Raw genomic sequence first — 12423 nt, 5'->3', positions numbered from 1 at the left:
GTGGAGAAAAGCTAAAGGACCCTGGGAATGTCCACCAGCAGTTGCTGAGCTGATGGTGAACCTGGAAATTCAGCTTCCAACATGTCCAACACGCACCCAGCAACCCCAGATGGGTCCAGCGTGGCAAGAGAACCACTGAGCATTCCCCCAGCCCAAAACCTGCCCAAAAKCTGATCCCCCATGATGGAGCTGAGCCCAGAACCCCTCCAGAAGGTCACGGATACTCACAGCACTGCCAGAGGTGCCCTGGGACGCGGAGCTGGTGGGAGTGGAGCCCTCGGAGGAGGTGGAGAGCTGCCGAGCTATGGGGCTGTGAGGGGTGGGGGTCACAGCTGCTGACAGGTAGCTCGGGCCACCGACRTCCGTGTGATGCTTCAACACTGCAYGGGGAGGGYGGGAGAAAAGGAACAGTGACATCAGCAAAGAGACCCGACCCAAACGAGGGGGCGGCGGCGGCGGAGGAGAGGAAAGGGCCATGTGCACCAGAAATGGCCGGTGCTGAGGAGAACTGTGCAGGAAAGAAAAGCACCTTCGAGGGGGCTGCCCTGGGGAAGAAGCAGTTTAGAGCACACGAGGCATGGCTGCGGTGGCGACTCGGCCCGAAGCAGTGCGTGCCCCCGTGTCTGGGGTGGAGAGGCTGGGGATGCAGCGAAGCCCAAGCTCCCCCCGAGACACCTGCCCCTGGGGGCCTACCTTCACTCCTCTCAGATGAGCAGTCTCGCAATCGCTTTTTGTCAAAGGCAGGAGGCTGGGCAGAGCGCTCTGGCGCTCTCTCGGCCTTGGACACGGCCGAAAAATCGTCTAAAGGCGGCCTGTGTGCCTTGTCTGCTTGGGCTTTTTGATGTGAGCGCTCTGAGGAGGGGAACAGAGAAAGAGCTATGAAATGCCTGTTTTCACCTCTCTTTCTGCTGGCACAGGAAGGTTGGGTGGAGTTTTCCAGCTCCACAAACTCTCCCCAGTGTGGGGGTACTGGGGAGGCGTGCTCAGAGCTGTGGGCATTGCTGATACCGAGCGTGAGAAGATCCCTACCAACCTAAACTACACCTGCACACACCTCACCTGCACCCTGCCATAGCCCTGCCTCACCCTGGGGAGTGGGACATGAAGATCATCATCATCATCATCACCATGAGGTGGGCAGGGGCAGCACTTACTGGCTGCAGTGAAGAAGGAGTTGACCAGCTTGTGGCGGTCCTTGCGCGCGGGGTCAGCCAGGCTGGGGGGCACGGGGGCTCTGTGCTTCAGCGACAGCTTTTTGGGAGGTTTAGTTTTCTCGTAGGGTTTGTTCTGCCACTGGGATTTCAGCATGCTCTGGAAGTGCAGGCTCGTCGGCACATCTGCAGGGGGACAGGGAACACGGGATTTAAATTAATCATGCAACACAGAGCTGGGCTTCCATCCGCTGGAGCGGTCAGACTCTGGGAAAATGGCCTCTGCTCTCAGCTCATCTTTGGCTTTCCCCTCCCAGTTCACATCCCACACCATCTGTGGAAGGAGGGGACACGTTGGAGGGAGGGGGAGAACGCCAGGATGAAATGTTGTCAGCAGAAAATGAGTTCTTTGCTGTTTTGGCACTGCCCTGCTGGCAGCAGAGTCCGCGCAGCAAGTGACACCATCCCTCCTCCTCCTCCTGCTCCTCGGGAAGCAGTGCAGGGCTCCCAGGGACCGGCAGATGGCAACCACAGTGAGCCCAGAGCTCATCCTCCCTCCAAGGTTATTACATCATCCAAAAATTCCCAGCGAGAAATCAAACCAACCAGAAAAAAAAAACCCCAAAAAAACACAAAAAAACCACCACGCTGCCCTGAAAGGAAGGGGACAAAGTGCTGGCAGAGCATAAGTGCAGGGGTTAAAGGCCTTGCTGGCTGTGTCCTGCTTGCCAGGGGAATAAGTGAATAAATGATCTTTTCCTCCTGCATTGCCTGGCAGTTTTGCCCTTGGCAAACTGCTCCGGAGATCCCGGCTGGCACCAGAGAGCCCGGAGAGATGGGCTCAAAGTGAAAGTCAGCACATGCTCACAGCTCCAGCCCAGGAACCCTCCATGAACCCCTGCACATCCCCCAGCCCCAGCAGCATCCTGCATTAATGCAGGGAGACACCTCAGTGCAACAGGCACAGCACTTTCCCCGCCTGAACAGATTTTTTTTTGGGACAGAAATCATCCCCATCCCAAAAATCAACCCTTGTGAACTGCACTAAGCATTAGTGAATAAGTAAGTTCATCAATAGGGGAAAACAGGTATTTCTGTACAGGTGCTTCAAGCTTTACATCAGTCAGTTTTAAACCCCAAGTTTTTTAATCTCATGCAGCCAGAACAGATTTTTGACCCTAAAATCTGAGCTGGCCGCAGGGGGCCCTAAAAATGAGAATATGGGATAATTTGCTTGGTGGCTCTGCTGCAGCAGCACCCAACAGGTTGTGTCCTCACTTCCCACGATATTTGAGTCAGCACTACAGACACAAAGGTGATCATGATGATCAGAGGTGCTGTGAAATCAGGAAAGAAATTCCTGTTTTGGGAGTTGGTGAAGTTCCTTGAGCACTCCTGATCAGAGCTGTGTCTTTGGGAGGGGAGGGATCGAGCTAAAAATAGCACCAATTTACTATTTTAGTCTGGTTTAAATATAGTGCTAATGAAAGAGGCCACATTAATTGCTCCCAGACACTCCCTGCATTTCCTACTGTCATGTGGAGTTCGTGAAAAGCTGGAATTGAAACCCAAGCACACACTTTAGTCCAGGGACTTATCCTGGCCCAACCACCTGACACCCCCATGGGAAGCAGTGCCACACACAAGGCTTGGTCAGGAGGTTCAAGGAAACTCTGGAAACTGCTTTTCCCTTGGGAGAAGACCCTTCACACAGAATTTGTGAATACCCCACAGTCAGGGTCAGTTAATTATTCCTCTTAATGATGATTAACCCTGAAGCTGTAACACAGGAAATTGAGTGTCCTGATGGGAACATCCTTTCTTGCTGTGCCTACCCAACCATGGAAGATCATTTACAATTCCTCACAGGGTCAAAAGGATTTCCTGTGACAAACCAATTCACAAATCATTCCATACAGATGGACAAACTCGTGGAGGCAAGTATTTGTCAAGTGGTTTAGAGCCCTAAAGACCCCAGAGTGAGCTCTCAGGAAGGACTCCATGGTTTCACCACCACAAGTGAGGCTCCAGGTTGAGATTCCCAAAATGCAGCAGGTGTAACACTGCCCCAGACTTTCCTGAGGCTCTGAGGTAAAAAAACACCTGCAGATGAACAGATTTGGCTGCACCCAAGCAGATCTGCACCTCCCTGGAAGCCCAGAACACCCCGAGCATCCCCTTTAACCCAACCAAAGCCGTGGGGGCTGCGCTCACCATCTGGGAATGACAGGACAGGATGGATGCAGGAATCCAGCTGCGCCAGGCGCTCCAGCAAAGGGGCATCGTACTGGATCTCCAGGCTGCTGGGGCTGCGGGTGCCACACAGGGCACACGAGGGGTTCACGTCGCAGCTGCAGCGTGCCAGGCTGCTCCGGTGGGCCTGCACAGGGGAGGGACAAACACAGGGGACACGGGGTCAAAGTCATGCCAGGACCCTCCCTGGGACACCTTGTGAAAAGCATTCTGAAGGTGGTTACAGCTTTTTAATATTCCTTGTATATCGATATATAAATACATATTCTATAGGAATATATATATAAAAAATAACATATGCTATATAACATATAACATAACATATAAAATATAACATATAACATATCATATATAATGTATAATGTGTAACATAATATGTATAATGTGTAACATAATATATATAATGTATAATATACATTATACATATAATATAGAATATATAATATAAATATAGAATATATAACATATAAAACATATAATATATAATATATAATAAATATATAATATATAACATATCGTATATAATATATCATATAAGATATAGGACATAGAATATATAATATATAACACATAATATACAATACAGGATATATGATATATAATATATAACATATATATTATACATTATATACATTACATATTATACATTATATACCATATACATAATACATATTAAATATATAAAACCACACCAATATATGTTATAGTTACATTTCATTAATGAATTTGTATTAAAAAGTCGTTTTATTTCTAGATACTATATTGAATAGTTGTTACGTGATTTTTATAAACACTGTTGTAAGACTGTAATTATTATGTAGAATATATATAGTATATTCAATAATAAATACTATATAATAAAATAAATAATAAATACTATACAATAACAAATAATAAATACTATATATAATTAGAATGTGTGTATATATATTTATGTGCACACACCCCTTTTTTCCGCATACCTTGCACAGAACCTGTTAATTTAGTCTGGCCTCACAAGAGGATGCTTTCACTTTGCATAAACACAACTGAAAACTACAGCTTACCAGCACAGACAGTTTAACAGCTGCTAAATTTGACTAAAAGTGTTTAATTTTATCTAGGTTGAAACCTCATTTATAAAAACCATGAAGCAGCACAATTCCTCTGTCAGAGGAGGGGAAAAAGAGCTGTTTTTAGTTCTGATGGGTCAGAGCTGACACTTCCAGGGACATCTACAGAGTGACAAAGGTGTTTCTCAACGTTGTTCCTTAATCCAGGACAGAGACTCAAATTACAGATTTATAGACTTGAGACAGACTTCATTTGTGTGAAACCACTGCAAGCAGACACACAACTGGATGTGAATCCCACACAGAGAAAACAAGCTCTGATTCCCCACCAAAATGGAAGAATGGATCAAAGTGGATCAGAATTATTTAAATCATTTCCATGAATGAACTGAAGGATGAGAGAAAAATATCCAGAGAGAATATCCAGAGAGAATAACACAACTTTGGGAAGGGCTGTCTGAAGGAAAGAGCTGGAAACCCACTCCTGGTTACAAGATAAGAGAAATGATCTAAAATAAATCCAGTGTAGTTCACTGAGGGTAAAAGCAAGAAGCAAACTCAGTGCCCAGAGATGAGGAGGAAGAAGTAGCAGAGCAGTTACTTTGCTACTTCTGGAAGTTCTGCCCAGAGGATGTGGAGGCTGTGATGGATCCAAAAATGAGCATGAATCAGCAGTGCTGAGCCACTGCTGGGAATTAATTAATTAATAAAATATAACAAAAATTAAGCCCACAGGGCTTTCTAATCAGAATGGTTGTGCAAGGAAAAGGCAAACCTGCCACTCTACCAACATGTGAGCTGGAGGGCTGCCCCCAGCTTTGGGCACAAATTTCCATAAATGCATGCACCAAATTGTGAGGAAAACAATAAAAACATTCCAAGATCAAAACCCCCATGTTGTATGGGCAATGTGTGTGCAAAGCTCAATCCACAGCACTTTGTGCTGGGCAGGAGAGTGTGGGCAACTGGAAATGGTATTTCTGGAGCAGGACTTGGCCATGACTCAGCTGTCTCTGGAATGACTGGAGGAGCACACAGAAATCCCCTGCTCTCTGGCACTTCTTCCATCCCTGGAACTGCTCTTCTAAACCATCTCTGATTACCAAATGTATTCGATGACAACAACAGAGATCTAACACAGAATTAACAGCCAATTCTTCAAGCACAAGGCAGTGTCAACCATGAGAAAGTTCAACTTTGAAATCGCTGAAGATCTCCCAAGTAATCACTGCAGAGCTCTCCCAGAAATATCCCAGATAAAAACTGCAGATAAGTGACCAGTTAAAGCTGAGTCAGCTCTGCAAGAATCTGTTTTGCTCAGAAAAAAATGCTGCTTTTGGAGCTTCTCTTTAAAACATTGTGAAAACCCCAACCCTTGTGGGAAAGTTTGACTTGAAACACTTTGTCTCCAAGGTAAGTGAATTTTTGCTATTATGGTTCTGCATGCACAAATAAAGGTCCTTATTTCCTCCATTTCTCACTATTTTCCCTCCAACTGACAGTTTATGGTATTCCTAAGAGAAAATAAAAAGAATGAAACACGGCCCTTCCTCATACAGGCAATAAAACTGTTATTTCCATTGAATGAATTCTGCATAAGGGAGAGGAGTATAAAAAACAACAATAAAGAAAAGAAAACAGGAAGAGACAGGGGCATTCATCCCACGTATGCCTGGGCAGACAACTGTGGTTTTCCCCTGAGCAGCAGCAGAGTTCCTGGGGCTTTGCTAATTCCTGTGTCAGAGTTAAGGTTTCCTGATATTTGACTTCTCAGGGCTTCTTTCTCCATCTCCAACTGTGCCACACTGACCTACCCAGCCCTGAGTTCACCTCAGGCTTGTTGGTTTAAAAAATGAAAACTCAGAGTTCAGCATCTTTCCAGTGACAGCTCAGAAAAATCTTCCAACACATTACAACCTTCTCCTTTATTTTTCCAATGTCCTCTGAAGCCTTGCTGTCCTGCTCTTCCTTCCTGTTGGTTGTTTGTTTTTTTCCTCATCTTTACAAGGAAATAAAGAGAAAAACAACCCCAACTCACCTTTTTGGAGAGGGGCATGATGGTGCTGGGTCGAACGAGGCGCCGCTTCTTGCAGCTCAGGACGGGGCGGGTGCGAGCGGCCACACACGTCCCGTCCGAGGGGGCCAGCGACAGGCGCTGCTTTTTCTGCAGCAGCTCCTCAGCTTCCTGACCATCTCCCTGAGCGTGTTCTGCCAGGCCAGGCTGAAGACTGTCCCAAGAAGAGAGGAGGAGAAGAAAATCCTTGTTATTAATATGGCAGTACTGGCAGGTTCATGGTTCACACCTGAGCAAACAGTCCAAGCTGACTTCAAAGCTCTGCAGTTCATGAGACAACGGGTTTTATTAAACCAACTCTATTTTGTGTTTTACTTCAGTCACCTTCCACTCTCCCACCACTAAACCTTTGACAAATACCTTTGGAAGCTCTGAACAAAAAAACAGCATTGAAAAGCCCATCACAGAGAAAAAGCAACTCTAGACTTGAACAGCTTTAACCCTAGAATTGGCAGAATCAGAGTTTGGGCAGTCTTAAGACAAGAGGTTTTCGTGAGTCTAAATGCCAGAGAACATATAATTTTATAGGAAAAACATTTAACCCTGATTGAAACTTGGTTCTGATGAATATTTGAGATCTCTAGCCGTAGCAGTGACCCCAGAAAGGTGCAGGGTTAACATCAAGCTCTGGGTCTCAGCACAAAGGAGGTGGCAGCCCTGGCATCAATGCCCCGTGCCCCGAGCAGATCTCAGCGCAGCAGCGCCGCATCTACAGAACCTTTTCATGTCTCTTCCACAAGTGTTTCATTTCTAAAAATGCAAAACATGAAAGCCCCGTGGTCTAAGGCTGTGCAGTTCAAAGGCTACAGGGATACAAAGGGTTCTGTTAGAGCCTGCAGTGCTCCAGCTGCAGCCATGGGTTCCTTGATCTGATCTCCCTGTGCCTGCTCACACTACAGCGGTGCAGGATCCCTCCCTCCCTCCCTCCCTCCTTCCCTTTTCCCCTCTCTTTTTCTCTGCCTCCTCAAGGCACTGAGCAAGTGCAATGTTTTTTCAAGGGTTTTCAAGTGGTTCAACCCTGTAGCATTGGGGAATGTCTGTCTTTCACTTGTTTTCATTTAACCACTTCAAGACTTTCTCAACAGAAAAAGCAGCTGGAGAAATAAAGAATAAATTTAGGAAGTTTTACTCCCCAAGTCAATGGGATTCCCTCTGTAACTCCAACACAGTGGGTCAGTGGTTACAGATAAATCTGCAAGCAGGGCATTAGTRCCTTTGAATCACACAATTTGCAGATGTATGTATTAAAACTACTCATAAAGAAATAAGTTTTGCCCATGCTCAGTGCAGAGCTGCCTGCAGGGCTTGTTCGTGTAAACACAGCCCTGTTTAATTCCATTTTCAGCAAAACAATGCAGCAGAAAACCTCAAGCAAGCAATCTCCTCCAAAATGTTTCCAGGCAGGATCTACTACTGTACTTTTGAAAAAAAAAAAAAAGACCATTTACACTATTACCAACCCAGTTACAGTCTGGTTTCCAATGGAATGTTGCCAAGATCATAAAAGCAAACTATTCTGATAATACTAAGAGCTTACGTGTTAATAACTCCATTGACAGGTCTTGGTGCTCCGCAGGGCTTGGGATGGGATTCAGGAGTATTTGCAGCAGAAACACCCAAGTTTTCTAGTGGCTGGGATCCAGACACACTCTAAAGAAGGGTGAGAAAAATACAGATTAATAAAAGCTTCTTAAATAGCCACAATTTTCTTATTTCTGAGGATTCTGCGCTGTGGATTTCCACACAGGACTTCAAAGCAGGGTTCAGAAGTCACTGTAGGAACAGGAGACCAGGGACAGGAGGAGATTTCAGGGAGCARCAAGAGGATGGATCCACGGCAGCGCTTTCATTCCAACATCCAAAGGACTTTAATTCCCCTCAGGCAACCAGCAGCATGAAAGGCTGAGGGCTTTAAGGAGATTTTAGCATTTTGTCTCCATGGTGCAAACAAGTTCATCACCACCTGTAAACCTCTGCAGGGCTCTSGGTTTGGTTTCTGTTCTGAGCCATGTGGATGAAAGCTCCTGCCTAAGCACTTTGGGGGAAAACAGGGAGGGAGGGAGAGGGGATCAGACTTGCAAAACTCAATTTGCATTTTAACTCACTACCTGTGCAAACACAGTCCCAACAGCACTTTAAGGAGTGTTTTAAATGAGTGTGAACCCAGGCTGTGGGGGTTGGATGGGAGTGGGGCAAGTTTGTAAAGCTGAAATGTTGAATAAACAMGAAGATGGAAACAGTTTTTTGGCAGAAAAAGTGAGTAAAAACTGAGTTATAGACATTGTGCTCCCCAATCCCTTCTGCCTGAGGTCTGAAACACAAAACCCYGTGGCTCTGCAGGGAGCAGCAGGATTGTCACCAAGCCTCCAAGGACACGCTGGCTTTGTACCTCCCACCAGTGACATTCCTGCTCTGCACCCTGGCGTGGTCTGCTGTGTCCATCTATGTTGCAATCATCACCTCCAGCCCCATCCATGCAGCCCTTGYTTTTTAGTGTCATGCTCCTCCCTAGGGTTAAACTTGATTTCTTTCTTCATGCAGCACTTCCTACACTTCTTGCCCTGTCTCTTGCTGGGGTTCCTTTGAGCACACACAGTGGTGATGTGGTTCAAGTACCAATAAAAAAGGCAAAAGCAGAGGTCTGACACCACACAGATGGTCAGCCAGCCCCCTGCTTGGCCCTGACTCCATCCCAAACCCATTCGGATTGCAGTGATTAAATCTTCCCTGCAAACACCCCCCAACTGAATAAACAACTAAACCAGGCCATAGCAGTGCTGGATTAACGGTTTCCARAAGAGCAGGGACCTGAGTCACCCAGGGAAGGGCAATTTCCAACAGCTCAGACAACTTCTGCCTGGGCCTGTTTGAGGAACTTTGCTGGGGATTCTACACTTCTGCTAAAACAGACATTTTTCTCTATGGGGGAGCAAAGACAGACTGACTGTGCCACCCACAGAGACACAGGAGCAAGATCAGATCACACCTGAGACACCAGGTAAAMGCAGCAGCCCAGCCAGGTGAAGTCAGTGCAGGAGCTGAACACTTTCCCTGTGCTTTCCAGAGGCTTGGCAAGGCTGAGCCTTCACGTGACAGCAGAGGAGGCACCCCTGGGGCAGCAGGGCGGGTACTCATGACTCATAAGCTCTTTAGAAATCGTTTATTTTCTTCTTCAGAACGGGTATGAAAGGAGGAACTTCTCCTCCAAGAGCTCGCTCAGGCTTGGAGGTTCAAGATAGGAACAGAGGGGCTCTGATGCTTCCTGCAGAGGAGCTGSAAAGCATTGATCCAGTGAATTTATCAGGAGCAGCCCAGGCTCACGTTATCACCATGAGATGGGTGTGCCCTGCACAGGAGCAGAGCCAACACCTCCTGCACTCTCACTCTCAMAGCAGCTCCTGCTGCAGCTCCCAARTGCTGCTTTCCAGGGTGGGCTGGGATCCAGAGCAGCATCCATCACACCAGGACTGCATCCCTGCTCCTCACTGAGCTCCTCTGTGTGTTTTGGAACTGGAAGTCCTTAGGATCCCTGGGACTCCTGGGGATGTCAAAGATTCAGTCGTTGCACATCTGCTGTTGCACAATCAGGGCAGCAAAGTGGACAGGGAGTCATGAGCCAACACCAGAAATGTCCCCTGTACGCCCAAAAAACCCCACCAAAAGCAGGCAGGTTCCGACCTTCACCAATTAGCAGATATTTCCCCCTGACCAAATATTTTGAGTGCAGCCCCTTCTAGACTAGACAAGCAATCCAAGGAACCAAAAATCAACAGCCAAGTTATGTCTTCGGTGCTTTGCGTTATTTCCGTCTTCAGGCAAAAATATTTCTTCACCTCCTGAGCTTCCATTTCCCAGCAGATATTCCCAGGCCTTATTTGCAAAGCCCTTCCCTCCACTGGTGATAGGATTAGCTCCTCCTCGGGATTATCAGCCACATCCCACGTAGGAAGCCGATGCCCAAGGACGCGTATCCGGTGCTCACAGCAGCCAAGGGAGGCACAGGATGGATTCCTCCCTCTGCTCCACATTGCAGATGTGTCTTTTACTCTGCCAGTTTGAGGAGGGAAAAAGCCTGGAGGGTGCCAAAATGATAAGAACCTCTCCAGGAGAGGCCCACGAGGTCCTCTTGCAGTAAGRGTGCTCACGCATCACCGGGATGGCTCTGGGTAATCCCTGGCTCGAGCAGATCAAGGCTCTGACTCAATGTGCCCCACCCTAATGAGCAGCCCTAATTAAGCACAAACACGGGTGCTGGGTGCCTGAGGCAGTGGTTCCAGGGGTGACACTTCCAGCATTGTCACAGAGAAATTGGGAGTGAGGAGTGATGTGAGTGTCCCCGCGGGAAGGGAACAAACACCCCTTTTAGGAACAGGCTCCAGTAAGGCACACGGGGCTGCAGGAGTGGCCAAGGGGAACCTGCAGCACTTTATTTCACGTTGTGAAAATAAAGTAATTGTAAAATTTAAAAAATTGTAAAATTGTAAAATTGTGAAATAAAGTAATTGTAATTATGCATATTCTGAGCTATATTATAACTAAGCAGGGCAAAATGTGCAGCCTGTGTTACACTGAAAATGTTTTTCACTGCTCTCAGGATCCACGGTTTGGGTCACTGGTACCTCCAAGACCTGTCAGAGCCATTGGGTCTCCACTGAGAGAGCCCTGCAGGGATGAAAAGTCTCTGAAAAGCTCAGACCCAAGTGAAAGGTCTTGGGATAATGTAAAAAATGAGGGATAATGTAAAGGGATAATGTAAGGGATAATGAAAGATAATGAAAAGGGATAATGTAAGAAATGAGTAAACACAGCAACAAGGAGAGKGCTGTGAGCAGCCAAACCTGACAGAAGCAAGCAGCTTCTATTCCACAATTCACCAGGAACCTACAGACACTTTCTGTTTTGAATGTTCCAAGATGATGTCTAAGACAGCTCTAAAAAGGACAATATGGTATTTTTGTAAGTAATATGTATTAATGTTACTTTACTATGGCTTTAAGCTAAACAAGAGAAGCAGAAACCACGAAAAATCCTTCCCTGAGAGGGTGAGGAGGCCTTGGCACAGGTTCCCAGAGAAGCTGTGGCTGCCCCTGGATTCCTGGAAGTGTCAAAGGCCAGGCTGGACAGGGCTTGGAGCACCCTGGGATAGTGGAAGGTGTCTCTTCCTACCCAAACCATCCTGGAATTATCTAATTCCATGCAGGGACAAAATCAGGTGGGACAGTCCTTCCATCCGCACATTTCCAGGTTGAAAATACACTCATGTCAGATAAACATCCTGATTTAAACAGACAAGAAGAAAATATTCTTCTTATCCCTGATAAATGTGATCATTTTTCTCCGTTATCAGCCTGCCATTAGAGATTAGCTCCCAAACAACAGCCAATCCATCAGCACAGGAGCTGTTCCTGAGGCCAATCAGAGCACGCTGTCACTGCACTGGTTTTTTATTTTCCAAGTGTTTTGGGGTTAAAGCATGGAAAGGGGAGTGGAGCACACGATTCCATCAGGTTCTGGCAGTSCCTGTCCCCAGTGCTCCAGCTCTGATTTCATCTCAAACACCATCCACTATTTCAAGCTGTGAGCAAAACCTTCCTTTGCACCAAATAACCCAGCAGTTTGGGGCTCAGCTAATCTSAAAGACTTAAACCCCAAACACACATCTGAAAGCCAGTGTCAAGTGAGGAGATATTTTATTACAATCACTTGCAATAACCCCCTTTGTGGTCAGGCATTTCACAGCATTTCATATGATCACACASTATCAGGAAATCTCTGAAAAAGTCTTTCCAGGGACAGAGGAAAACACTCCAATTTTATGGTCACTTCTAGTGAAGTGTTTTTACCTATGTCAGCTACACTGAATAATGTTCTATGAACCTCAAGCTGCAGAGAT

The 12423-nt window shown here is 46.4% G+C and overlaps 1 protein-coding gene across 1 annotated transcript in view; it reads right to left on the bottom strand.

Moving 5' to 3' along the window:
- Positions 1-96: 96 nt before the first annotated feature.
- LOC130587101 (KAT8 regulatory NSL complex subunit 1-like) overlaps positions 97-12423 on the bottom strand; it is a gene marked incomplete at its 3' end in the record, with an annotated part of 16973 nt that continues 4646 nt past the window's right edge. The window contains exons 3-8 of the mRNA XM_057388056.1: positions 8068-8180; positions 6495-6684; positions 3366-3531; positions 1155-1337; positions 694-852; positions 97-380 (exon numbers count right to left, since the gene is read on the bottom strand). Coding sequence (XP_057244039.1) covers positions 97-380; positions 694-852; positions 1155-1337; positions 3366-3531; positions 6495-6684; positions 8068-8180 — 1095 coding nt within the window. The remainder of the gene's footprint in view (positions 381-693; positions 853-1154; positions 1338-3365; positions 3532-6494; positions 6685-8067; positions 8181-12423) is intronic.

The sequence above is a fragment of the Malurus melanocephalus genome, unplaced genomic scaffold (assembly GCF_030028575.1).
Source record: "Malurus melanocephalus ecotype Western Australia unplaced genomic scaffold, MMel_1.1 scaffold_1526, whole genome shotgun sequence".
NCBI classification, from domain to species: domain Eukaryota; kingdom Metazoa; phylum Chordata; class Aves; order Passeriformes; family Maluridae; genus Malurus; species Malurus melanocephalus.
The sequence above is the reverse complement of the archived record's forward strand: the minus strand, read 5'-3'. Positions and strand labels throughout refer to the sequence as shown.